At 36.1% G+C, this 25,952-nt stretch overlaps 18 protein-coding genes across 18 annotated transcripts; 9 read left to right on the top strand and 9 right to left on the bottom strand.

Moving 5' to 3' along the window:
* Positions 1 to 62: 62 nt before the first annotated feature.
* Positions 63 to 1,214, top strand: KAFR0F01590 (uncharacterized protein; the record flags this gene model as incomplete). The annotated part of the gene is made up of 1 exon (XM_003957842.1): positions 63 to 1,214. One exon carries the CDS (start codon positions 63 to 65, stop codon positions 1,212 to 1,214), a length of 1,152 nt encoding a protein of 383 aa, XP_003957891.1.
* A 61-nt stretch (positions 1,215 to 1,275) lies between these two features.
* SOP4 (Sop4p) lies at positions 1,276 to 1,968 on the bottom strand (the record flags this gene model as incomplete). The annotated part of the gene is made up of 1 exon (XM_003957843.1): positions 1,276 to 1,968. The coding sequence occupies one exon, from the start codon at positions 1,966 to 1,968 to the stop codon at positions 1,276 to 1,278; it is 693 nt and encodes a 230-aa protein (XP_003957892.1).
* A 902-nt stretch (positions 1,969 to 2,870) lies between these two features.
* On the top strand, positions 2,871 to 3,547 carry RPS14B (40S ribosomal protein uS11; the record flags this gene model as incomplete). The annotated part of the gene is made up of 2 exons (XM_003957844.1): positions 2,871 to 2,880; positions 3,147 to 3,547. 2 exons carry the CDS (start codon positions 2,871 to 2,873, stop codon positions 3,545 to 3,547), a joined length of 411 nt encoding a protein of 136 aa, XP_003957893.1.
* A 285-nt stretch (positions 3,548 to 3,832) lies between these two features.
* On the bottom strand, positions 3,833 to 4,225 carry RPS22A (40S ribosomal protein uS8; the record flags this gene model as incomplete). Its single annotated transcript, XM_003957845.1, has 1 exon — positions 3,833 to 4,225. The coding sequence occupies one exon, from the start codon at positions 4,223 to 4,225 to the stop codon at positions 3,833 to 3,835; it is 393 nt and encodes a 130-aa protein (XP_003957894.1).
* Positions 4,226 to 5,468: 1,243 nt separating this feature from the next.
* SWE1 (tyrosine protein kinase SWE1) lies at positions 5,469 to 7,724 on the bottom strand (the record flags this gene model as incomplete). The annotated part of the gene is made up of 1 exon (XM_003957846.1): positions 5,469 to 7,724. The coding sequence occupies one exon, from the start codon at positions 7,722 to 7,724 to the stop codon at positions 5,469 to 5,471; it is 2,256 nt and encodes a 751-aa protein (XP_003957895.1).
* A 752-nt stretch (positions 7,725 to 8,476) lies between these two features.
* On the top strand, positions 8,477 to 10,981 carry SYP1 (Syp1p; the record flags this gene model as incomplete). Its single annotated transcript, XM_003957847.1, has 1 exon — positions 8,477 to 10,981. The coding sequence occupies one exon, from the start codon at positions 8,477 to 8,479 to the stop codon at positions 10,979 to 10,981; it is 2,505 nt and encodes an 834-aa protein (XP_003957896.1).
* A 140-nt stretch (positions 10,982 to 11,121) lies between these two features.
* On the bottom strand, positions 11,122 to 11,916 carry ATG36 (Atg36p; the record flags this gene model as incomplete). The annotated part of the gene is made up of 1 exon (XM_003957848.1): positions 11,122 to 11,916. One exon carries the CDS (start codon positions 11,914 to 11,916, stop codon positions 11,122 to 11,124), a length of 795 nt encoding a protein of 264 aa, XP_003957897.1.
* Positions 11,917 to 12,234: 318 nt separating this feature from the next.
* On the top strand, positions 12,235 to 12,609 carry GON7 (chromatin DNA-binding EKC/KEOPS complex subunit GON7; the record flags this gene model as incomplete). Its single annotated transcript, XM_003957849.1, has 1 exon — positions 12,235 to 12,609. The coding sequence occupies one exon, from the start codon at positions 12,235 to 12,237 to the stop codon at positions 12,607 to 12,609; it is 375 nt and encodes a 124-aa protein (XP_003957898.1).
* Positions 12,610 to 12,864: 255 nt separating this feature from the next.
* MNN11 (alpha-1,6-mannosyltransferase) lies at positions 12,865 to 14,133 on the top strand (the record flags this gene model as incomplete). Its single annotated transcript, XM_003957850.1, has 1 exon — positions 12,865 to 14,133. The coding sequence occupies one exon, from the start codon at positions 12,865 to 12,867 to the stop codon at positions 14,131 to 14,133; it is 1,269 nt and encodes a 422-aa protein (XP_003957899.1).
* A 322-nt stretch (positions 14,134 to 14,455) lies between these two features.
* ATP12 (ATP synthase complex assembly protein ATP12) lies at positions 14,456 to 15,415 on the bottom strand (the record flags this gene model as incomplete). Its single annotated transcript, XM_003957851.1, has 1 exon — positions 14,456 to 15,415. The coding sequence occupies one exon, from the start codon at positions 15,413 to 15,415 to the stop codon at positions 14,456 to 14,458; it is 960 nt and encodes a 319-aa protein (XP_003957900.1).
* A 202-nt stretch (positions 15,416 to 15,617) lies between these two features.
* Positions 15,618 to 15,962, top strand: PFD1 (prefolding complex chaperone subunit; the record flags this gene model as incomplete). The annotated part of the gene is made up of 1 exon (XM_003957852.1): positions 15,618 to 15,962. One exon carries the CDS (start codon positions 15,618 to 15,620, stop codon positions 15,960 to 15,962), a length of 345 nt encoding a protein of 114 aa, XP_003957901.1.
* Positions 15,963 to 16,074: 112 nt separating this feature from the next.
* Positions 16,075 to 16,887, bottom strand: ATG27 (Atg27p; the record flags this gene model as incomplete). Its single annotated transcript, XM_003957853.1, has 1 exon — positions 16,075 to 16,887. One exon carries the CDS (start codon positions 16,885 to 16,887, stop codon positions 16,075 to 16,077), a length of 813 nt encoding a protein of 270 aa, XP_003957902.1.
* A 718-nt stretch (positions 16,888 to 17,605) lies between these two features.
* RPL17B (60S ribosomal protein uL22) lies at positions 17,606 to 18,160 on the top strand (the record flags this gene model as incomplete). The annotated part of the gene is made up of 1 exon (XM_003957854.1): positions 17,606 to 18,160. One exon carries the CDS (start codon positions 17,606 to 17,608, stop codon positions 18,158 to 18,160), a length of 555 nt encoding a protein of 184 aa, XP_003957903.1.
* A 361-nt stretch (positions 18,161 to 18,521) lies between these two features.
* Positions 18,522 to 21,122, bottom strand: SWI3 (Swi3p; the record flags this gene model as incomplete). The annotated part of the gene is made up of 1 exon (XM_003957855.1): positions 18,522 to 21,122. The coding sequence occupies one exon, from the start codon at positions 21,120 to 21,122 to the stop codon at positions 18,522 to 18,524; it is 2,601 nt and encodes an 866-aa protein (XP_003957904.1).
* A 675-nt stretch (positions 21,123 to 21,797) lies between these two features.
* On the top strand, positions 21,798 to 22,622 carry KRE9 (Kre9p; the record flags this gene model as incomplete). Its single annotated transcript, XM_003957856.1, has 1 exon — positions 21,798 to 22,622. One exon carries the CDS (start codon positions 21,798 to 21,800, stop codon positions 22,620 to 22,622), a length of 825 nt encoding a protein of 274 aa, XP_003957905.1.
* A 41-nt stretch (positions 22,623 to 22,663) lies between these two features.
* On the bottom strand, positions 22,664 to 23,017 carry RFA3 (Rfa3p; the record flags this gene model as incomplete). The annotated part of the gene is made up of 1 exon (XM_003957857.1): positions 22,664 to 23,017. The coding sequence occupies one exon, from the start codon at positions 23,015 to 23,017 to the stop codon at positions 22,664 to 22,666; it is 354 nt and encodes a 117-aa protein (XP_003957906.1).
* A 422-nt stretch (positions 23,018 to 23,439) lies between these two features.
* On the top strand, positions 23,440 to 25,173 carry CPS1 (Gly-Xaa carboxypeptidase; the record flags this gene model as incomplete). The annotated part of the gene is made up of 1 exon (XM_003957858.1): positions 23,440 to 25,173. The coding sequence occupies one exon, from the start codon at positions 23,440 to 23,442 to the stop codon at positions 25,171 to 25,173; it is 1,734 nt and encodes a 577-aa protein (XP_003957907.1).
* Positions 25,174 to 25,177: 4 nt separating this feature from the next.
* Positions 25,178 to 25,807, bottom strand: ASG7 (Asg7p; the record flags this gene model as incomplete). The annotated part of the gene is made up of 1 exon (XM_003957859.1): positions 25,178 to 25,807. One exon carries the CDS (start codon positions 25,805 to 25,807, stop codon positions 25,178 to 25,180), a length of 630 nt encoding a protein of 209 aa, XP_003957908.1.
* Positions 25,808 to 25,952: the final 145 nt, after the last annotated feature.

A 25,952-nucleotide genomic window follows, 5' to 3' on the forward strand; every position in this document is an offset into this window, starting at 1 on the left:
TAAAAGCATGTTGAACATGGCCGTAAGTTGAAGTGTCCTAATCTTCCTAGCGCAGACAATTGATGGAATTTTTGGATAGGCTCAAACCTCATGTACATATAATCATACTATGTATATGTTGGTACACAATTTCCTCACTGGGGTCACAGGTAACTAAAAAGATCTTAACGGTTTGTCCTCTACCATTATTTTTAGGTGAATTCCAATTCATTTATACAGCGTTGCTAGCAGCCATATCATGTTATGCAGCCTCAAGATCTAATTCCATTTATGAAATATTCCCGGTGGGTACTTTTCCTGACAAGGCAGCAAAAGTTATTATTACAAAGCCATCAAGACATATATTTGAAACAGTATTACCATTGGGTTTATTCCAGTTCGTAGGTAAATATTTTGGCCATACAGCTACATCACTAGTCCCTGTATCTACTGTAGCAAGTACAAAGACTTTATCTCCTGTATTTATACTACTATTTCAAAAATTATTAAGAATTAAGACATTAAGATTTACCGGGGTGTTGTCCTTCAGTCTCATATCGTTGATTTTGGGAGTATGGATAATCGTCAGAGAAGACAGTAAATTTCATAGAACTTCTGTATCTGACGGTGATGGTTATTCTACTTATGGTGTATTTTGTGCGATAGTCTCAATGTTTATCTTCGTATTCCAAAATATTTACGGTAAGAAAGTGTTTACATTCAAATCAAGTACTTTGAAGCTTGATAATTTACATAGGGAAGAATCTCCGTTGCCGTTATATTCTGGTAAGAAGGTCGAAAGTAAGTTTAGACCGGTTCTTCCTGCTCAAAAATATGACAAATTGACCCTAATGATATATATCTCTACAGTAGGCTTCATGCTGTCGTTAGGTTGGTTTTTGACATTAGAATTCCCTGTGTTAGTAAGATACGTGATATACGAAGAAAAAATTGACAAAATTGAATACATTCCATGGAAACTTTTCTTACTGAATGGTACTTTACATTTCGTGCAAGCTATGGTGACATTCCATCTATTAGGTGAATTATCAACTTTAACGTATTCAATCGCAAATCTAATGAAAAGAATTGCAATTATTTCTGTCAGTTGGATAATAGCATCAAGATCGATCAATTACTTACAAGTGTTTGGTCTTCTAATCAATGCACTTGGTTTATTTTTATATGAAAGATGCAGTAATGAACAAAAGTTACAAAAATTGCGTCCAGAATAGAACTTGTGTATAATTTATATACATTTTTCTTTCAAGTTTTATAACATTTCATATTTACCTCTCACTCATTCCCCTTGATTTCATATTTTTCTCTTTGTGTCCTTTGAGTGTCGTCCTTCATTGCTTTGGCGGTTTCTGGATCAAGCTTTTCGATAATATATGGGAATGCCATAATACATATCATAGTTATAATACCAGCTAACTTCCAAGGTGTATTGACAAACTTAGCTAAGGGGCCACCTTGAAAAATCCCCACATTCCTGACAATGAAATATTGTCTTAAAGGTGCTTGACTCACCACAGTAAACTCAATATATGGATTACATTCAATTTTTTCCAATTTGTCAGGATAAATTATATCTTCCGATGGAAAATATTCCTTACCAAATATATTTCTGTATGCATTCATTTTAAGAGTACCATTTTCTAGTTTTCTGAACTCAATTAGTACTCTATTAGGTTTTAGATTGAAGTCTATAGAATCAGGATGTAAAACAAAGTATGTTGTTTCATTGATTCCTTGATTTATTGGTAAACTGTCGAACGCAAAGTTGCCTTCAATATCATGTACGTGGGCGACACCCTTGTACGGTGTCAATCCTTCAGAGCCGCCAATTTGGTACAATCTAAAAGCGGATCTCGATGTGGTATATCCCAAAGATCTTGTCAAATTAATATTCAACCGACCATTGATGGAAGTAGCGGATACTATTTTGACAATTAAACATAACAGTATACTCCAGTACAGAGACATGTCCAACTAGATAACCTTAGAGGCTTTTTATCTCATTTAACAAATTACATTAGTGCTCCCATACCCTTCCTTTTTCAATTTAATTATTGCATGCTGAACTGAAGAACCCAGCCGGGTAATGCACATGAGTAGATTTTTTTCATCTTCAGGTTAAACATCATTCATCGCAATGTATAAAAAGAGAGCGAAAAAAATTCGAAAAGGTAGGAAGAGTACATTTTGTTACTTTGGTTTCATTTTAAAAGAACCAATTTTACATTTACATTTACAAGGACGAGTATTATTGTAGAAGGTTTGTATCACCGATTTGTGCTGTGTCCATTTATTTGGATTTCAGACTGAATCAGCTTCTTTTGGAAGCCCACACAATTTCTTCCCTACAACTCAGTTCGAGATTATTCTACTATCTTGTAGATGACTCTTTAAGCACGACGAAAGCCTGTAGATTTTCGTGGGGCTCCAGACGGGTCTGACATTCGATTCACTATTCAACGCTATCTTGTAGAACATGTAAACGTCTTTTACAGAGTATGCTACTTTCTGTTCCAGAAAGCGGTGGTGTGTCATCTCATCTTATTAGGTCTGGTGGGTCCAGTTTTAGGTCTATGAATGCACGAAAAAAGTTTCAATGTCATTTGACTGTTACACCCATTCCTCTTCAACATCTCTACATTTATTTGCGTTTTTTTTGCAATTTTATTGAAAAATTTTCAATTTCCATTTTTTTCGCTTTCGAGAAGTGGGAGGGAAGCATAATCCATTTCGTCATGGACATCGCTCAATGTCGCACAGTCTCTTCCAGTTCATGTAGAATATTGAAAAGATTATATATAATTATATAACGGTTTGGTGCTTAGTGTTTAATTATACTTATTAAAGAACCACAAACCAAATAAGTTAGAATGGCTACTGGTATGTCTAAGGGGTGATATCCTGTTTAAAACCATTTAGTTATTCTTAAGTTGTTTGGAAATAGATGTAGAGGATCGTTGAGGAACAAGAATTAAATGTTTGGATCACATTTAATTGCCTTTTATTAAAAAATTTGACTTACACTATTTTCAATACAAACGATGAGAAAGATTTATAACTGAACTGGAGAATTTAAACAGTCAAGATAGCATGAAATTTTCATCAATATACTAACAAGTTAATCTTTTTGATTTTTTTTCTAACAGTTCAAGCTCGTGACAATTCCCAAGTTTTTGGTGTTGCTAGAATCTTTGCTTCTTTCAACGATACCTTCGTCCACGTTACCGATTTATCTGGTAGAGAAACCATCGCCAGAGTCACCGGTGGTATGAAGGTCAAGGCCGACAGAGATGAATCCTCCCCATACGCTGCTATGTTAGCTGCCCAAGATGTCGCTGCTAAGTGTAAGGAAGTTGGTATCACCGCTGTTCACGTCAAAATCAGAGCTACTGGTGGTACTAGAACCAAGACCCCAGGTCCAGGTGGTCAAGCTGCTTTAAGAGCTTTAGCTAGATCCGGTTTAAGAATCGGCCGTATTGAAGATGTTACCCCAGTTCCATCTGACTCTACCAGAAAGAAGGGTGGTAGAAGAGGTAGAAGATTATGAGTTGTTTTCAAAGAATATATTTGCTTTGTTCTACTCTGTATTTAATATCTGTATATTTCATATAATATAAATTCACCACTTAACATCAATCTTTACATTACTTTTTTTTATATTCGTCATGTTAGCTATTGAGAATGCGTCGAGCAATACTCTGTAACCTTCATTCTTATTCTAAAATAACAATTTGAATTGGATTTTCTTTAAAATATACATTAAAAGGTATATATTATTATGCTATCTACTAAACACAGAATTATTTTACCTTAATAAATGGTATAGATTCGCTTAGTAAACGAAACCTAAGATCTTACCAGAAACGTGCTTTCTTCTGGCTTCTTCGTGATCCATAATACCAGCAGAGGTAGTTAAGATAACGTAACCGAATTGTCTGGCTGGTAATAAGTTTTCAGTCCATTTTTCAATGTCACCAATCTTGACGTTGAATCTTGGGGAGATAACACCACACTTGTTCAATCTACCGTTTAATTGGACAACAATCTTACCAGATCTGTGGTCATCGATGTATTCAAATTCACCAATGTAACCATGCTTTTGCATAACTTGTAAGAATTTAATGATGACCTTGGAAGATGGTCTAATTAAAACTTGACGCTTACCGGTCTTTTCAGCGTTGTTAATGGCGTTTAAAGCATCAGCTAAGACAGAAGTTCTAGTCATTTTTGGATCTGGTCTGTAACGTTTACCTTTTTAATTACGCAAGTACAACTAATACATATATGTATTATAAGTATGTCTTTTCTTGATATTATTCTCTAGCCTAACTACATCGGAGAGTCTAATCCAAAGCTTAGGCTCGGTGGTAGGTAGCGAGACTGTTCCAAGCATAGAAAGTGAAAAATTCGCTAGCAACAGTTCCTCGCAATTCATATTTTGCGTTCCGCTCGATCTTCGTTTTGTTAATTTAATTTGTAGTTTGCCGAACTGTTCTCGAGTGCAAAAAAAGATTGGGTAAAGTATGTAGTGCATGGGTTAAGGACCAGAGGTGTATGGTTGTTAATATGTTTTAAAAAGGAAATGACCGTCCAACGAAATATGTGTCAAGAATAGATCAATATTGGGGACGGCTATTAAGTTAAGGAGGCTCTTTATTGAAGATGGTCACTTATCTCTGTTATTAGCTAAGGTCATCGTTGCATTTTACGAGCTTGCCTTATACATGCACTCATCTTAGCTGTATCTTTCATACTTATGGGTGACGGCCTTGTTATGAAGAATTATGCACAGACATTATCCAGCGGCATTAAGTAGTCTACTCGTCCCTCTCATTAGGAAATACGAATATTGGGCAAACTGTTCTTGCTGTCTTACTCCTTGTTTTCCCAAGAATATCTGTAGCGTACAACTTTGAGTACTTGTCTGTCTCATACGCTACATTCCAATATTTTGCAGTAACTGTATACTATCGGCATTCGAGCCCACCCCATGAATATTTGTTTTAACCATACAAGAATTTATTCTAAAAAAGGATTTCAATACCTCAGGTCTCTTCACAAGATATTATGAAGATGTGTATATCAGAGAGATTCCCATTGTCATAAACACCACAATCATTAAGTTAAACTTTCAGATACTATCTAGCATAAGAAAAGTGTTTTAAAAACTCATCATATTATACACATCCTCCTAGAGAAGTAAAGGCTATTTCGCATAGTCTACATAGACGTCCTCGTCTACTTAATTCCCTTACTATTAATTTAGTTAATGAGTATTAAGTTCCAGTTTAATCATTTTTTATGCCTTCTTAAATACTCTTTTTTTTCGGTCCGCAGAATCTTCAAGCAATTTGAAAATATTGCGAAAACTTCTCTTAGGGTTTGGTCAATTCATGAAACTTATTTATGGAGGTATCATTATCTAATACTGTTAGAAAATATGCACGGAATATATGTGTACAACTAAACTATTTAAAAAATTCAGGAGTTGGCCCAAAATCGTCTTCTTGGATAATGGCGCCGGCTTTTCTAGTTCTTTCTACATACAAACATTCTTCTGTTTGCAAAAGGTCAGATGCAGTGGGTCTCTTGCGATAATTGGGATCTATCATCCATTTAACTACTCTTTCTAATGATTCTCCATCTATTAGGAATCTCGGTACCCATGCGGGTATTTTGGATATACTGTTCTTCCTTGAATTTCTATCATCTTTTCCTATTGTTAATTCTGTTAGGTGGGTATCAATTTTTGTAGCACCAGAAAATAGTGACTCAGAATGGATATCTGTAGAACTTAATCTTCCAGCATCGGATAAGTCACCAGATCTCAATTTATGCCATGCATTACCATTGTCTGGTAAGATAACATTTGCAGCGATTTCAACAATCATTAAGCCTAATGAAAAGATATCAGCTCTAAAATCATAGGTACATTTTGAGATAATCTCAGGAGCAATGTATTCTCTATCACCTTCATTTTCAAAATTTGGATCTTCTAAAGGTAAATGTGTAGCCATCCCAAAATCACCTAATTTCAGATTACCTTCGAAGGTAACCATGATATTGCTAGGCTTGATATCGAGATGAACTATGCGACAGGTCTCATGAATAAATCTTAGGCCAAGACATATTTCCACTATAATTTTCCATATTCTCCAATCTTCTAATCTTGCCTTCTTGGAAATAACTTGTTCCTGTAAGAATTTATCAAGATTACCATTTTCATAGTAATCTGTCATCACATAGAATGAGCTTTCAAACTTCCATGACGTTATAAAATCGACCACGTATTCCTTACCTTCTTCATCTAACTTTGAATCTCTTATTTCGGCTAATAGCCCAATCTCTTGAAGAATTCTATGCAATGAATTATGTTTATTTGGTGTAATCGATTTAACGGCGTACCTTTTCTTTGTCTCATCGAATGTAACTTGATAAACTGTAGAGAATTGGCTTTGACCAAGAATATTAACGTTTGAAAATCTTTCAAAAAGATGTAAATCTGGAGATGCAGAGGCCACATGTTTTCTTGTTCTTATTGGAGATTGTTTTGACGATGATAAGATATCAGCTGCTCTATGTTTTGCACCCGCTATGGTTTTCCTTCTTGTTGGTGTTGACATATCATCCTCATCGGTAGAACTATTCTCTGTTACGAAATCATCTTTCCCCTTTTGATAAGTTGGTGGAGGTAATTGAGAAAAGAACGATATATTGTCATTAATAAAATTTTTAGATTGTGAATTCTCGTCTACCCCATATAAATCATCAGTAAATTGCTGTAAACTATTTGATAATTCTTCATTTTTCAATATAACAGAATCTCTTAATTTTTTAAATTTTTTAAACTTATTCAAATAAGGTGAACGACTATTAGATTTATTTGAACTTTTCAAAGCACTTATTGGTGATGAGTTCCCCGTTGAAACCCGAATACGTGCAGTTTCCAATGTTGGTGATAGAACAAATGGTAAAGTATCATTTGTTAGATTACTATTATTTGGATCTTCCGAAAAGATGGAGTCATCGATTGTATTTGAAAAAGTTGTTATATTCGATATTCGACCGGTATCTTTTAATGGGTATTGTTTCACTGGTGTGTTTGGTATAAGTAATTTCTTAGGATATAGGTTATTATTTTGAAAGATCTTGGAGGTTAATCCAGTAGATTGGAAAGCCTGAGGATCAGGTCTAGCACGGTTGAATGGGATATTATCATTATTGGCATTATTATTTTTATTACTACTATTTTGTGATGACCATTGTTTACTTAGATTTGATGAAGGAGGTTGTTTATAATTCCATTTTTTCAAAGTTTCTGGATTATTAACGAATGGTGATAGTTCAGATTTTGAAGCAGATCGTTTCAAAGTGGGAGTTGATGGATCATCGTCGTCGTCGTCGGTATGGAAGGGGGACCATCTATGTATACGATGGTTCATTTCTTCATCTTCTTCTTCTCTTATTCGTTGTAGAGCCTTTGACTGCGATTCAGGTAAATCTATGTTACTTAGTGATAGATTTAGCGTAGCAACACTTCTAGTTAATTTATTTGAATTTGAATATGGATAAAATTTCAAATTATTTGACGTTTGATACTGAAATTTATCTGGAGTTTGTACATCATTGTTCACTACATCCAAGTTGACAACCATATCATTATCAGCATCATCGATGTCAACCATATTGAAATCCTGGTCAGACTTCTGGCGTATGTTATCCATTATGTAAACACAACGAAATAAACAAAAAAGTAGTGGTTTGTGGTAGTTATTTGATAGTTATGTCACGGTGAATTAATTCGATGTGTATGTTTTTAAACAAACAAAGTTATATAGAACAATATATATGAACACTCAGCTAGGGAATAAACTTATGCCAGGATTCCCAAGACGGGTCGATTTCTCGAGGAAGTGTTCCCAATGGCAAGAAGAAGAATAACCCACCAGTCCAGGATCCTTCTGCAAGTAGAAATTCAATCATCATCTCTCTCTCTCTCTGACAAGCCAAAACGCCAAATTTCTCTCTTTCTCTCTGTGGATCTTCACTGTTTGCAATTCACGTGTGACTGACGCGTCGAGCGACGACAGGAAAAATTCTCTTGTGACGCGAAAAATGAAACTGGCACCATCAGCAGTATCGACTTTCAAATATGATGCAGATCTAGGGTTTGCTTCGAGATACAGTAAGAGATACATGGTGCTTGATTATGATGATGCTGTTAGAGGGTTATTTGAACAATTTTGAATAAATTTTGTTAAATGGTGCGTCACTGCTCGTGTGAAGTGATATATGATCTCCTTTTCTTTGGCAAAATTCCTTTCTGGAAAGAGAGAAGTGAATTAATTAAACCACCCGTTTTATGTAGTCGGACGTCAGTTACTCGTGGTTACTAGCTAGAAGTAGTAAGTGTGTTCTGACGTCGTTTACCTCCCCCGATTAGTGAACTCACATCTTTCAAATTATTAAACTCGTCATGCCAGAGGAAAGAACGGAATATTACAGCATCCTTGCAGCAAAGGAGCCTTACGAGTCAACGGAAACCATTAGAATCAGGCTTTCTCAGGCTAAATTGATCAATAAGGACTTCTATCTATTCTTCAAAGAAATCTCAGACCTGAAGAGAAACTATTCTCAACATTTACGTAAGATTATTGCAGAAAATGAAAGTTTAGATAAACTTTTGAAAAGCCAAATGCTAGAAAATCAGGTCCTCACTACGGATGAAATGGCTCAATTTAACTTCAACTCCTTGGGCCAATTGGGCCAATTGTGGAGTACTGTCATTGAAGAAATGAAGACAGATTTGAAAGCAACAAATGAATTTCAACGTACTTTAGATAATCAAGTACTTAAAACTTTAAAGGATTCCACTGAAAATAATACCCACTGGAAGGAAAGTAAAAAATTACACTCAAAATTGAGTCAAATTGCTGCGAATATTGATTATTTTTCAAGGAAGGATGACCGTAAAGAACAATTAGAAGAAGCAAATAGACAATGGGCCTCTGATGTTCCTTATCTAGTAGAATTGTTCGAAACTATTGATTATAATCGTTTACAAACTCTGAAGGACTGTCTCTTAGCTTTCCAAACAGGTTTCAGTGACTATCTATTAAACACCACTAACCAATGTGAACATGTAATGGAAAATTTCCTTGAATTTGAGCCAATGAATGAAATTAAACGTTTTGCAAAAGATGCAAGTGAGTACAATTTCCAAGTATCTAGTCGTAGTCATGCAAAAGTGTCCCAGCCAGAACAGGGAATTGCACCCCAACCTGCTGCTGCTATGTCTCATAAAGAAAAGAGGAAAAGTACCTTCGGTAATATTGGACGTCGTTTCACTTCCTCGTCAAGCGTGGTTCATCATGATTTAATGAATAATGAATTCTCTGATTCAAATAACAATACTTCCTTGAAAAATAAAAAGTCTTCAAATAGAATAAGATCTAAAGTTGGTTCAATCTTTGGTAAGAAAAGTTTATTGAAGAATAAAAAATCTCAAACTTTTAATAAGAACCAAAAATCTATACCAGAATATGAAGAGGTTTCCTCCACAGAAAATTCTACAAGCGCAGGTGCATATCACTCGACTACTAGTATACCACATCGTCCAACCGCTTCTACGCGTACGAATTCTGAATCATCCTACCATAACCAACGTCTACAATCATCTATAAAGCAAGAAACGCCAAAGAAGGGCAGCCAGAGTATACCTTCCGAATCCTTATATGCAGATAAGGAAGCTACTCCAAGAAAAATGTACAATGAACCTCCTCAAGAAGTAGTGCAACAACAGAATGTACCACAGGACGAAGTTTTAACGCCAACTAAGAATCAGTCAATTTTGATGAGTCAAGCACCTTTACAACCTCAACAAAAGAATAAAGCGTTACCAGCTCATCCAATGCAACACGGTCAACAAGATGGTAGTCCACGTACTGAAGCTCCTGCCTTACCACCATCTAGAAAATACACCCAAAGGCATTCAGAGCTTTATAATGCAGCTCCCGTTTCACAACAATCACAGGAGCAAGAGCAATATCAAGCAGAAAGAATACCATCAATGGTGGCACCTCAAGTAACCGGAGAATTACAACAATTGAATCCACAATCCACGGGTACAAGTAATATTCTACCAGTTAATAGTCAATCATTGTTCCAACACTCATCAATTGCTAATGATGAAACTGTTAAAGTAGGCTTAAATGCTAGTGTTGCCGAAGTTATTAATGCCAGATTCAAAGAAGGTGTTATCCAAGATTCACAGTTAATCGGTGAATTAGCCTTAGATTATGTACCAACAAATGAACTTCCAATTGGTATTAACTTGAAAATCAACAATAGTAGTAAATTTGAGAAAATCATCTTGAATCAAGCATTTGTTGAACAAGTAGACGATGAACATTTTAAGATCAATCCTGAATTCATCAACTCTAGGGTTCTTGGAGCAATTAAATACTCTGTTAGTGACACAATGGCTCCAATTGTAGTTCATCCTATTTGGAAATTTGAAGAACATCAAGCTAGTGTTGTTTTAACGGTTAAAATAGCTAATTTTGTTCCAAGGAGAATAAGGAAACTTACTTTGAAAGATCTAGTTGTTTTTGTCTCTATTGATGGAGCTAATGCCACAAGTGCACTTTCTAAGCCACAAGGTTCCTTCAACAAAGAAAAGAGAAGAATTACATGGAGATTCAAAGAACCACTGGTTTTAGATAGAGATGGTGAAGGTGAAAGACTTATCGCAAGATTTTTAACCGATGGTATTGCTAAAGAATCTGAGAGGGGTGTTTCTATTAAGTTCGCCATCCGTGAACAGCATGGGGAAGGTAATGTCGTTGAAAATATTAGTGTCGGAAGTGGTATATCGTTAGAGGCACAGGAATTGGATGTTAATGATCCATTTGGTGGCGAATGGAATAATGTCAACACTACCAACACATTAGCTGCAGGGACATATTATGGATTAGCTTGATTTCAAATCAAGAAAAATACAAAAAAATCAAAGGACATAATGAGAATATGTATATATATTTAGGTAAAAAAAGATTGTATAAGTAAACGTTAATGATTGTTTTAAAAATAACAAAAAAAATCATATAATTATGTCACCTGTCATTTTCTCTTCATGAGGTTTCTTATAAGGTTCTTCCAGGTTGACCTGTTTACAGCATACGAGCGAGTAGGCAAATTAGAGGATATGACGTCTAAAGACTCATCTGTTAAATATATACTCTCATAATTGTCGTTTAAATTCAAATTATTTTCTATCATTAAATTTAGCGAGTGGTTAAATTGTAACGTTTTTTGAGGGAACATTGAAGGAATATTATCAAATCTATGCAATCCAGGCGTGCTGTTCCTACCTTGTAATAGTAACATTGGTAATACGTCTCTTGTGACTTCTTTTAAAAACTGTAATTGAGATTCAGACAAAGAGCTTAGGACTGGATAAAGATAATTGAACTCACAACTAATATAGGTGGGTCCACTGCCAGAAGGAAAGTCGTCATTGTTACTAAGAAGCTGTAGGCTGGTATTGTTCATACACCAGTCATCTATTCTTTCTATACTGGTTGGTTGATGTGAGGCTCTATCGGGTAAGTTTGAGGATGTCCAAGAGGACAGTATATCCAATTCTTCATCTTCCTCTCCCGATGGTATGTGAAGGAATTCTGTGCTAACACCAATGTCTGAATTTTCACTTATGTCTTGCGACCGATTCCTTTCTTTATCCAGCTCAGGATCAAAGATAATTCTATCTTCATTGATAAAATCTTTGCTGTCGTTAATGCCATTCCGGTCGCAAGTTGAACCTGATGACTGAGATAGTTCGGTAGGTACACTATTTAGTGTTTGTTGAATAACAGATTTGGTCGCACGTTTTTGGAAGGCGCTGTTGAAGGACATTTGACTTTGCTACCCTTAAGTGTCAGTAAGACGAGTTTCGAATACTAAACACGCAATACACACACCAAGCCTTGATAAAAACCGGGCAGTTATGAGAAAAATATTTATCTGACTCGATGGAACGTTTGCTTGAAATAATTGTAAGCCTATATGAGTGCCTCTCCTAGCATTATTCTGTGTAATAATGAGAGCGACATCGATGTTTTTTTCTATCAAAATTTCTTTGCTCATCTTACATTTTCTCAGCAGTATGACAGATACTAAAACATACTGAGGGAGAGCAAATAGCTGAAGCGATTCTAGCCTGGCGAAACCACAATGTCACACACTCCAACTGCTATATATTCATGTCCAGATATCCCATCAAAAAACTTCGAAGTTGATATCACACAGGAGAGATTTAATACGACGAATGGTAAGAGCACAGGTCCCAGTGAGCATGTGCTGAATGCGGGCCAGGTCGACCAGGACAAGCCTTCAGATCCAAAACATATCGATGACGACTCGAGTAAAGGCCTGACCGCTTTGAGCAAATTAAGATGCCAACTGACGGGATTGCAGGATGACATCAACGACTTTCTAACACAGAGAATGGAGCATGCCAAGAACAAGAAATTGAAAGTAAGTGACGAAAAGCGGCTCGACCAAGAGATCAACGAATTGCTCGATGGTGGCGACGGCCAAGATGAATAAATAAACAAGTCACATGATTATATAAGCCCATATATAACTCGTAATTTGTTTTGTGTGACGTAGGGAACGATATTTTTGGAGCTGTAATTCGTTTTTTTTTAACAGTGTTGCAGTTAGTTGATCGACTTCGAAAGTATATGCTTATTTCAAGAAGAAGTAGATACGTGATCATCCGTCTGCACTCTCCTAGAGCTAGTATTTAGGAAGTTTTTTGCCGGTTTGTTACTACTAATTGCCATCATTGGGTTTTTAAAGATGGTACTAAAACCAAAATCAAAGAATAAGAGTCAGCAGCAGACACTGGCCTCATCGAAGTGGCCATTGGGTCTTCCACCAATGTTTAAATCATCCAGAAGCAACAGGAATTATCTCAATATGGCAGTTGTATTTACAGCTTTTGTTCTGTTTTTCTATGTCTTCTCTAGGTTGTTCTATCCGTCTCAAAATAGTGCCTTAAATTCAAAATACACCAAAGAGCATGGTCATTATTTGAATGAGTTACCTGCATCTAGTCATTTAATATTCCCTCATGTTGAACATGCACCATTATTAAAGGAAGTAGGCATCAGTGGACTGTTTGTTTTGAGACTTGAAGGTGATGGATCCAAGAAATATGTTTTAAAACCAGATGATAAACCATTTTCTGATGATGAAAAGAAGCAAACAACCGATCAAGTTTTGCTCGTGAAAAGATCATTTTTAGATCACGGTAAATTAGTATTCAGACCGAAAAAGAATGTCCTCTATCCTGAAACGATTATCGTTACATTGATTGATTTTGATATTTATAGTCTGGATACAATTGTGAAAGTTGTTCAAAATAGAGTTGACTACGCGCAATCACACAATTACGGTCTATATGTACGTTGGATTCAAGAATTTTTCCCATTATTAGAAGATCAGAATCTTTCAGCATCTTATGAATACATCAAGCCTTTAATTATGCGAGCTGCTATGCATGCTTTCCCAAAGTCTAAAAACTTTGTTTTTATAGATCAAGATGCATTAGTAATGAACTTGGGGCTTTCTCTTGAAAAACATTTGTTGGACCCAAATATTTTGGATGTAGCCATAAGCAGAGATATACCAGTTATGGCTGGCTCAAATGTGAGGACTTATAAGAACTTCAGACTTTCTAACACAGAAATTATTATTCCACAGGATGAAAATGGTATCTTGGATTTATCCGCATTCGTTGTTACCAATAGTGTTTACGGTAGAGTATTCTTAGAATATCTAAGTGACCCATTAATTTCGGGTTATGCTTGGCAAAGTACGTCCTATGCAGTCGGTCATGTCCTACAGTGGCACCCACTGTTATTGTCGAGAACAGCTATTGTTGCACCAAAATTATTAGCAAGTAAGTACGATCCTCAACAGTTAACTGATGGCAATGATGAAAATACCAAGGACGGTTTCCATTATAATGAAGGTGATTTAGTAGCCTCTTTCAAGAACTGTAGGGAAAGAAATTCATGTGCACAAGACATTGAAAAAATGTACGAAAAGGTTATTAAGAAATAACTAACCTAAAATTATAATTATATACATACATCGATTTGACATAAATTGGCATCATAATCTATAAATAAAATAAATAATATCCAATTTAATATAATGGCCCTTTTTTCCTTATTTACATGCAATGTTCAGAGTAATCAGTATGAAATAATTATCAGTACATGTTTTCATGTTTCGTGGAGAGGATAGTTCGATGGAAAATATCTCTGATCTGACAGTGAGGAGTACTGAAGCATAGTACACTGAACAGGTCTGGTTTACGATTTGTAGTTATCGATTACTTAACCTTGATTCTTTAAGAGCCTCTCCTATGTGATTTTGATCACTATTCTTTAAAGGCAACAACGGAAGCAGTATACAAATTCATTCTCAATTCCGCCTTACTTATTGCATGAGCCTCCTCCACTTCACCCCATCTCCTAGTTTGATGAATTGTTTCTAGTGTTGCTGCACGCTCTATCTCTTCTATACTATAGTGCAAGTCTGGTGGGGAATTCGAAAATGCTCTATCTTGTAACAAGAGAATTCCACAAATGAAGGATTTTGTCGTCAAAACTACGTTTTCAAAGACTACCAGATTCCAAAGGCATAAAGAATCTAAATACTTCATTGCAGCTTTTCTGGTTTCCGGATTTTGGACATTGCCTCTCAGACCATGTCTGTCAGCATCCAGAATTTGCAGCGTAATGGGAGACGAACCAAAATTCTCTGATAAGAAGCTTTCAATTTTTTTGATAATTGGTAAATAAAGAGAATCCTGTTCCTCCCTGAGGGCACCTTCATATTCAGACCGTGGCGAAAATACGAGTAAAGTGTCAGTATCCAGGTAGCGTAACAAATCGTTCTTGATGACTTCCTTACCACCTCCAATTTTGGCTGCTGCATCAGGCCCACTAGATTTTTCATTGGTAGCCACCTCTAAATCAATACATCTAGACACAAGTGAAGTCAGGGGTAAGGAATTTCGTTTCGAAGATAAATTTTTCAAGTTATCCCATTCTTTCATCAACAAATACGCCAATGCATCGCGATCCTTCCCTACTGCCAATGGGTTACCCAGTGGAGTCTTAATAGTCTTCCCATCCAATTGAATGTGGAACTTTTCTTGACTGATAGTGTCATTCACGGATACGTGTTTCCATAGTTTTCTTCCAGGTTTATCGAGGAATTTATTCTGAGAGCTGGTGGAATTGAAGCGGGTCCCAATCGGTAAACAATCTCTGCTTAGCCTTCTACTGCATCTTGGTAGTGCAAATTTCAGTATTGTCGGTGTGTAGAAGAGCATTATGAGTTCTGCATCTTCTTTAGCCTTTTCCCTTAATTATTAACTGATTCAAGTCATTGAATTTTTTTTTTTGACTGAGAGAGCACATGGCGAGCATATAGAAAAGTGAAATAGTTAGTAATTGGTTCATAGGAACAAAATATAATATATGTAAAAAGGAACTCAATATCACTTCAACTAATTGATAATATATCATCACATCATGTCTGCACCCCAACTTGCACAAGAAATGGCAGCTAGTCTAAGGTCGTCCAAGAATGAATTGAGTTCTGTGAATCAACAACTGGCACATTTACAAAGACAAGAAAAATTAGCACAAGTGACCACAAAAGAACTAGAATCATATCCCACCGAAAAAGTATGGAGATCATGCGGTAAGACGTTTATCTTACAGGATAAGAGGAGATATCTGGATGATTTGAGCCATGACGAAGGGGTGTTAAAGGAACAAAGAAAGAATTTGGAAATCAAACAAAATTATTTGAATACTAGTGTCGAGAAGACAATGGACAATTTGAGGGAGCTGATGAAGAAGAGTCAGACCTAGCTTATGTATGTAAGTAGAAAAGACAGAGAATACCCAACAGTGCATTATTTTCTTACAAGTGATACAACAATTTATTCTATTAATATTGTAACGATTTAAGTATTATATAGAGTTACACAGCACTGTAACCGCCTCTCGCTGCTGAGGATCTATTAAGACCAAATATTTTTGATGCTACTTCCTTGACAAATTCAGGTAATGAAGTAGCGAATTTAATAGAACGGTCGGTGAACTCAGTACGGAAATCATCAAAAGATCCACCTCTTGTTTGTAAGTAAGAGACGACAATTAAATAGATTAGTGTGAAGAGTAATGCGTAGACGAAGAGCCATGTGAACCATGAAAAATGGCCACCATTTGATTGCTCTTCTCCATTATTTTTGTCACCATCATCTTTATGTTTACCGGAATCTGTATCTTTTAAACAACCAGATGGACCTTTACTTTCAATTTGAATTTCCTGATCATGCCATGTACTTGAAACGATTTCATCTTTCTTCATATTAGTATTACAAGCGAAAGACAATTTGGCATCAATGGTATTTGGACCCCATTTAGTTCCCTTTAGTAAGAAAACCAGATTATCTTCCCCTTCTTCAATTGTAAATGCTAAACTCTTGGAGAAGCTTATAATCTGTGTGGTCAATGTGTCCTTTCCTGGCACACTAACTTCTGTTAGACCGCATAAAACGTCATTTTTATCACAATCTGACGGACGCTCATTATCATCTCTATTTTCGTCACAAAGATTAGCATACCATACTTCTTTTGTCTTACTAGGTGGAGTATCCTTCTCGGTCTCACCCAGGACAGAGAACCTGTCCATTTGGTACTTCTTTATCGTTTCATGCTTGGAACACTCTAAACTTTGCACTAGAGAAAATCCAAGCAATGATAATACAATAAGCTTCCATTCTGAGCGCATGACTAGATTAGTTATACTGTATGAGTCTCTTAAATAATTTTCGCCTCGACTTAGATACACGTCGAAAGCCACCTTCCACTTTACGACACTCGACTTTATGGTAATGAGTGTCTTCTTACAAAAACCTCTACTTTCCATTCTCTCCCAATGGGCTTCCAGAAAGCTTCGGGAAGGCTCTAATCAATTTGACTAGTGTTTTTTTCTAGGACCCGTACATCTGCTTTAACATCCAAACATTTCCAGTTTTCTATTTTTTTTTTTTTTTTTTAGGAAATTTTAACAAAAAAACTAAAAACCGTATTGTGATGAAGCCACACGCACGACCCCCTCTCCTCCCGGATCGTGGAGGAAGAGACTTTGTCCAGCGAATGCAAGCTCCCCGTCCTCCCGTTTTGGCGGAATGGGAAGTCCACCAATTGGGGGGGTGCATGGGAATTCTCTGCCTGGGAGGAAGACATGCTAGGCTCACTTGGGGCGATTGTCCACCCATCGCGGAGACGCTGCTGCGTTTGTCAGAGAGTTCATAGAGAGAGAGAGAGCGACGATGGAAGGCCTCCTTAGCTGTTTACGCCCATTTGCAATGGACCTAACTTACAGGAATACTAGCAAAATTGAAAAATTATCTGGTAACACTAGTCACTATATTTTGAATATAATTAAATTTTGGATTATTTTTGGAATTTAGAGACTCAACTTAAAGAACTGTTCAATAGAAAAAATGGCTAGATACGGTGCTACCTCCACTAACCCAGCTAAGTCTGCCTCTGCTCGTGGTTCCTACTTACGTGTTTCTTTCAAGAACACCAGAGAAACTGCTCAAGCCATCAACGGTTGGGAATTAACCAAGGCTCAAAAATACTTAGAACAAGTTTTAGACCACCAAAGAGCTATTCCATTCAGAAGATTCAACTCTTCTATTGGTAGAACTGCCCAAGGTAAGGAATTTGGTGTTACCAAGGCTAGATGGCCAGCCAAGTCTGTTAAGTTCATTCAAGGCTTATTACAAAACGCTGCTGCTAACGCTGAAGCTAAAGGTTTAGATGCTACTAAATTATACGTTTCTCACATCCAAGTTAACCAAGCCCCAAAGCAAAGAAGAAGAACTTACAGAGCTCACGGTAGAATTAACAAATACGAATCTTCTCCATCTCACATTGAATTAGTTGTTACTGAAAGAGAACAAGCTGTTGAAAAGGCTTCCGAAAAGAAGGTCGTTAGATACACTTCCAGACAAAGAGGTAGAATTGCTTTACAAAAGCGTATCACTGCTTAAATAGATTTTTTAAATAATAATAATAAATCTTTTTTAAATCAATAAATATAATATTATCAAAAAAATAACATTATTTTGTCAAGTGTATTTATAATATAATGAATATCAATATTATTTCTAATTGAATAATAATAAATTATATCTTCATGTATTGAATCAAGAAAATTCCTTATTGTCCATTTTTTGTGAACGAGATAGCTTCTCTACACACAATATCAAGAAATAAAAAGGAGTCTAAAATGAGAAAAATGTATCTACATATATGTTTTATATAGTATCGAATATTAAATTATAACATACACAAATAGAAACTACAATTAAATGTCACTATTATTATTATGATTATTGTTGAATGTAATTATTATGCTGACCAGTATCTATAAAATTGGGGAGCATCTAATGATATTGGCTTAACATCATTTTCGGTTTTGATGTTATTTTGTGAATTATTATTATCATTGTTTGACTCAATATTTGAGCGGAACTTTGGACCAAAACTTAATGATAAAGGCTGAGACAGTAAACTTTTAATATCACCCAAATGTTGGGAAAATTCTTTCTTCTTGTCCTCATTATCAATAAATTCTAATGATTTATCAAATTTTTCTAAAAGAGATTTAGAACTTTTAGCAAAAGATAATCTTTGAATTAAAAATTCTTCCTTCTTCCTCTCTAAAGATTTTTCAGAGAACTCAAAAGCCTTTTCAAATTTATTTAGAATTGACAATTTCGTCTCTAATTTTTCTAATTGGGTTTGAATCAATTGATTTGTTAGTTTGTTCATCTGTTTTTCTTCATTTGTGGCAAAAATATGAGAACGGACTCCTATAGTCGCTAGTGCCACTTCAGAGGCTTCCTTAACATCAGTTGTATCGTTGTCGACTTTGATGTCTAGATATTCATCGGTTGCTTTCTCATCATTTGCTTTCTCATCTTTATCTTCCTCTGCATATCCGTTTGAATCTTCTTTAGAAGATTCTTTGGGTTCTTCGCTAAAATCTCTTAGAGCACGGTCAGTCATTTTTTGAACAATTTTTGGATCCACAAGACCTATTAAAAATGCAATAGTAGATAAGACAGGATTTTCGCTTTTTGAGAAAGGTAGATGAGGAGCATATTTCAATGGACCTAAATCATTTATACTGATTTTATTGGGTTTATGGTTTTCGTCATCGAATTTATGATATAAGAAGCTATCTTCAATTGGTAATTGTAAAAATTTCAAGATACATTGCTCAGGAGTCTTATTACCAACTTCCTTGGCAATCTTGTACCAATCTGACCCATATGTCTTAATACCCTTTAACAATTTCTTCAAATCTTCCCTTTCCCAATCACCTTTCGATTCAGTCAAAATTTTTGGTCTCTTCACTGATCTATTTAGATCAAGTTCTTTGCTATCTTCATTGATAGCACTATCACCCTTATTGGCTTCAACTGTATTATTTTGTTTTTCCTCAAATTGTTCAACGGTACGTTTTTTTCTATCCATATCAATTAAATATTTGGATAACGTACTCTTTGGATCATCTGTATCCATCATCTTCTTAAGTTTTGCCATGTCAGGTAATTGTACAGAAGGCTTGTAACTTTCGAATGGGAATATACCTCTTGGTGCATCATGTCTGGTCGAAAACTCACTGGTTAATGGTGGTTCAATGTTTTTAGGTAAAATTTTTGAATTCACTTGGTAATTGATTAATCCCCATTTCATTAAAAATTTATGTACTCTGAAAATTGCAGCAGCATCACCTGAAATGTTTCTTCTTGCGGTCGTCACACTAAAATATTCGTTAGGATTCAATCTGTAAGAATTGACCATAAAATTTCTGTATTTGACATATATTTCTGGGGTCTTTGATGGTATTCTATTAGTGAAAAATTCTGGCAATGATTTCTTTTCAATACCATGTATTTTCTTTAGATTGAACCAACTAGCATAATTAGGAATGATAATTTCATGTGCCTGTGGTATTATATTATCTACAGGTTCGCCATCTTCTTGGTCGTCCTGTTCTTGTGGTTGTGCAGGCTCTTCTTCCCTGTCTTGTTGTGAATTTTCTTCGTCATGTTGCGGTACAGCTAAGGGCTCTTTTTCGATCGTTATACTTTTCTCATCATCTTCATCATCATCATTTTGAGCAGTTTCATTATTGTCATCTGGTTGAAGGCTTTTAGAATCACTCATATCCACATCGTTACCGTTGGACCCTGAGTCTGGCGTTTTAGTTTTGTCATCATTAGGATTGGTATCTTGAGGAGTATTATCTTGTGGTGGATTATTCGTTGTGTGCTGTTCAGATGTAGTGTTCAACGTGTTGTTTTCAATTTCCAATGTGTCATCTTCAAAGGTGGTTTTTGTTGTACTATCTGGGGTTGTAGTACCCAATTTATCATCTTTAGATATGATTTCCAATGCATTATCTTGAGAAACAGCTTCTTCTTCCATCAATTGACTTTCCAGTTGGCTATCTTGGGAATCTGAAGATAAATGTTTATCCAAGACTTCTTTTTGCTCTTGAGCGTCATTGTCATCATTCTTCTGTTCAGTATTTTCGTCACTTGCAATTTCTGGTTCTTCATTATTTTGTAAGCGCTCTTCAGTATCTTCCTGATTTTCAGATTCTCCGCCGTTGTCACTGTTGTCACTGTTGTGCTCAACTTCATTTTCTTGCTTCTCCTCATCAATTGCCTTAGAGGAACGATCCAATTCCATCTGTTCATCTTCAGATTTGGTGGTAATTTCTTCCATGGAAGCTTGCTCATCCACTGGTTGTGCGCTATCCTCGTCAATATCCATCTTAGACGCGTCATCCTCTTCCCTCGTAGAACTAGCAGCAGCATCATCATTGAACAGAGACGCATTAGAATCCAATGACCCAGAGGGACTGTTGCTTCCTGTAGTGGCTGGTAGCGGGAAATCGGGATACCCGACGTTATTACTATCTTCCTGTTGTTCCATTGCGATGCGGGAAATATAAATAAAGATGCCAGAAACTTTGTTCGCTACAGTAATAACAATGCAGTAATAATATTACAATAATTGGAAATGCGATCCAAACTACTTGCTCTTGAACAGCGGTCTATTAGTCGTCGTGTTTTCCCTCTATTATTACCGTCAGCTAAACTTCACTATTTCACGTATATTATTGTTTTTTTTTCCTTGGAGTTCCTGTCCTTCCAAAAATTTGGCGTGAAAACACGACAAGCTGGGTAACATACCATCACAACGCACGACTAGAGACCCTCCAGCAATACTAAAAACAACGACTACAATTTAAATGCGCTTTTTATAACACCTGCAAAAGAGCAGTGGAGTAACGATTGCTGTGAGTTCTCTATTTTGTCTTACGCTGTGGTATCCTCCACGTGCCCAGGTTATCACGTGCTTCTTCACCATCGCCCTCCGTCGTTTTCTGAGCCTCGCGTCCCCATTTCTTTTTCACTGCTACGCCTCGATGAAGGCCTTCGAGGAAAAAAGGCGATCTTGGCAGAGAGGAAAAATTTGATGCCACTATGTATAAGGTGCTTCTCCCTGTCATCAGACACTTATATATATATATAAATATAAATACATCGTATTTCCTACCGTGCATACACCAGAGTATACAGTTTCCTCCCCCGATAGAACACATAAATGATCGTTTCGTTGTATTTGTGGTCCATACTGTGCGTCTTGTTCGCTGATTTCGTCAGTGCAGACGTTCAAGTCGTTAGTCCAACGAAAGGTACCACCTACGATTCTTCCAACAGTAAAATCTCATTCACTCTCTCGTGGATGGATGATAATGCATTCCCAACCATAGACGACGTCACCCAATATACTTTTATGTTATGTGGTGGTAAGAACAGTGATATTAAATGTCCATATGAAATTGCAACAGGTGTAGCACCTTCTGCAATCACTACATCTAGTGGGAAATATAGTTATGCCGTTTCATTCGCTTCTTCTGTCGTGGGTGACGGACAGTACTTCGTTCAAGTCACTGCAATCATTGGCACAGAAGGTCAAACTATTCATTACTCCCCAAGATTCAATTTAGAAGATATGACAGGTACCACTTCTTATACATACACCGATTCAACACAACCAGTCGGACAAACGCAAATCACAACAGGTACTGCAACAACAGATGCAGGTGACACGTCTGCTTCTTTCTCCATCCCCTACACTGAACAAACTGGTAAGACAAGATACGCACCAATGCAAATGCAACCAGATACAACAGTAACAAAGACAACTTGGTCTAGAAGATTCGCTACATCCGCAGTGACTTACTATTCCACATTCAATACCGTACTCGATTGTTACTCTACAGTCACACCAGGCTGGAACTATACCATGACTTCAGGAGCAAATTATGCGACTCCCGCACCATTCCCTTCAGCAAACGGCGGTTGGTATGATCCAAAGAGTAAACTATCTCTATCCTTAAGAAAACTTAACGCTAAAAGAAAATAGATTATATATTAATACGTACACATAAATTAGGAACTTTTTATTCAATAAATTTCAGGAAATTTCTTCGATAAATTTTGTAATTGAACTATACCATTTATACTAATATTCTCACCTTCTTGTAACTTACATGGCACAGCATCAAGAACTAAGAACCCGGTCTCACCATCATCACTGGACCTACACACAAACTCATACCACGAATCAATCTCGAAGTTTATACTCGTACTGGAAACACGTACATTATCTAAAGTTATCATCTCATTTTCAACCGTTGGTGAATTTAAAATCAATATGCTATCGCTTGATTTCGATTTAATTTGTGCTATCAGTCTAAAAACTGGAACATGTGTCTGACTGATCTCTCTTGGATCTAATCTTGGTGTCTCACTGGCCATTAGTAATTCTTATTCTTGTTATACCGCTCTACTCCTTTTTCACTCTCACGTCAATTGGGTGTAGTATATATATATATATATATTGAATTTTTCTTTACGCGTTGGCTTTTTTTAAGGCCTTTTCATATTCAGAGCATGTGACATGCATATATAACACTTACGTGCCTTAATACTTTGCGTTACTCAAATAGTGAAACCCATGATTATAAAAGACGGTATACTGATATCTACGTTGGAAAGTTGAGTCTCTTGTAGCCCACTATTACTTACCATTCATATCTGCTTTTGGATTGCCGGGTAAATATGCGTTACCTCTAAAGTCTAATTTATCTTAATGTGAAAAAAAGTTTGATAAGATGGGATTAACTCATCGGAACTGCATGCAATAAGGTCTCTGAACAGTTGATAACTTATCGCAATTCATGCAGGTATTCGTCGATGAAAAGTTTCCTGAAGGGAGCCTAAAAGTTAGAAGAGGGTACAAGAAAGTATTCTTCTCAATTTTTGCTACAGTGTTACTAGGGGTACATCTCATCTTGTCACAGGTCCATTTTTTCGAAAATGATATTACTATCCCATCATATAAACAACCACGGTGTGGTAAGACAGAAGCGATTTCTCCATCTTTTGACGTGTCCGTTCAAAAGATTCTAAATGATCCAGATTTCAAATTGAACTCGATTGAAAAATTGTCAAAGGCAATCCAAATTCCTACAGAAGTTCACGATGTTAATCCAATTCCATCAGAAAATCCATCATACTACAACAATTTCTTCCGTTTCCATCAATATTTGGAATCTACTTTCCCCCTGGTACATAAACATTTGAAGAAAGAATTGGTTAATGGCGTCGGTTTGCTATATACATGGGAAGGTAAAAATGAAACTCAAAAACCAGTGATTTTGATGGCTCATCAGGATACTGTCCCAGTAAATAACGATACTTTATCAGAGTGGGAATATCCACCTTTCTCGGGACATTACGATTCAGAAACTGATCTCATTTGGGGTCGTGGGTCAAATGATTGTAAAAACTTATTGATTGCTGAATTTGAAGCTATCGAACAGTTGCTTGAAGACGGCTTCCAAACTGAACGTACAGTTATATTGTCTCTAGGGTTTGACGAAGAATCCAGCGGATTATTGGGTGCTGGTACACTGGGCCCATTCCTTCACGAAAGGTACGGGGACGATGGGATTTTAATTATTGTAGATGAAGGTGACGGTATTATGGAAATTGACGATGGAATTTTCGTAGCTAGTCCAATCAATGCTGAAAAGGGTTACGTAGATGTTGAAGTAACAATAAGGGGCCACGGCGGACATTCTTCTGTTCCTCCAGATCATACCAACATTGGTATTGCCGCAGAATTGATTACTCTATTGGAGAAAAATCCGTTTGAATATCGTTTTGATCTTGATAATCCATTATACAATTTATTGACCTGCACAGCTGAACATTCTAAATCCATTTCTCAGGATTTAAAGGATGTTATCTTGGAAGCACCATATGATAAAGTTAAAAAGAATTTACTAACTGAATTTGTCTCTAAAAAACCTGATCTAAGAGATTTAATTAGAACCACTCAAGCCATTGATATTATTAATGGAGGTGTCAAGGCTAATGCACTTCCAGAAACCGTTAGTTTCTTGGTCAATCATAGGATCAATCTACATTCTTCTATAGATTATACTGTTGAAAGGGACCTAAACTATATCAAGCAAATAGCTAAAAAGTATGATTTCGGTATATTTTATGATGGTAAATTTTTAAAAAATGAAACCAAAAATGGATATTTTGATATAAAAATTTTAAAACCATTGGCACCAGCACCCGTTTCTCCTAATGAAGGTCCTGTTTGGGATATGCTAGCAGGGACAATTCAAGATCTATTCCAAAATAAGATTTTTGACAAGCAAGAAAATAATACCAATCAACTTTACGTTACAACGGGTTTATTCTCTGGAAACACTGATACAAAACACTACTGGGCCTTATCGAAAAATATATACAGATTTATTGGTTCAATTGTAGGTGCAAGCACATTGAAAACAGTTCATTCTGTTAATGAACATATTGAAGTTGAAGGTCACCTTTCAGCTATTGCTTTCGTGTATGAATTTATTGTAAATGTAAGTGAGTATAAAGAGTCCTAGGTACTCATATTATATAATTTCTATTCTTATTCTTTTGACTACTTTTTGTGCAAAGTAAAACGACAAAAATTATTATTACAATGTCTATCGTCAAGCCAAGTATCGACCTCAAAGTCCATGTTCTGTAATATTTTCTCATTTTGTCATGCGAATTAATTACTTGATTAGCGGCTTCCTTCAAGAAGTTGAACCTTAGAGTCTTCAGTTTAGCAACATCATTATCATGCACTGTTCTGGAATCTACAGGGTCTGCTACTATTGTCAGTTCATCACTAGCATTGATACTGTTTATATCTTCCATGCTCTCATCTTTTAACCTTACCAGGCTTCTCTTATTTTTAAGCTCGCTCTGAAATAAGGTTGGAAATTCTTCATCATTTAATTTTGGATGATAAACGTCATGACGGAGATACCATTGAATATAAAAGTACAAACCAAGGTTGATAATCCAGAATATTGGGATTATAACACCTATCCAGAAAAATTTGAAAAAAGCTTTTTTTAACTGCTCACTTCTCATGCAGGATTGACAATGACAATCAAATATTTGCGTTTCCTCATCAAATGGGGCAATCAAAAATTTGGAATTTGAATAGTTAGACAAAGAGTCCATTTCAGAACTAGAGCGCTGCATTTATTTATTTTTTTGGCCTATTGTAGTAGTACGGTGTTACGATATATTACTGTAATATCTTGGTTACCTTTATATACATTTATTAGTCTCGAGATGAGGTTCATTTTTTGTCGCAATGTAAATTTCCCAAAAGGGAAATTACATG

This window comes from Kazachstania africana, chromosome 6 (genome assembly GCF_000304475.1).
Source record: "Kazachstania africana CBS 2517 chromosome 6, complete genome".
NCBI lineage: Eukaryota > Fungi > Ascomycota > Saccharomycetes > Saccharomycetales > Saccharomycetaceae > Kazachstania > Kazachstania africana.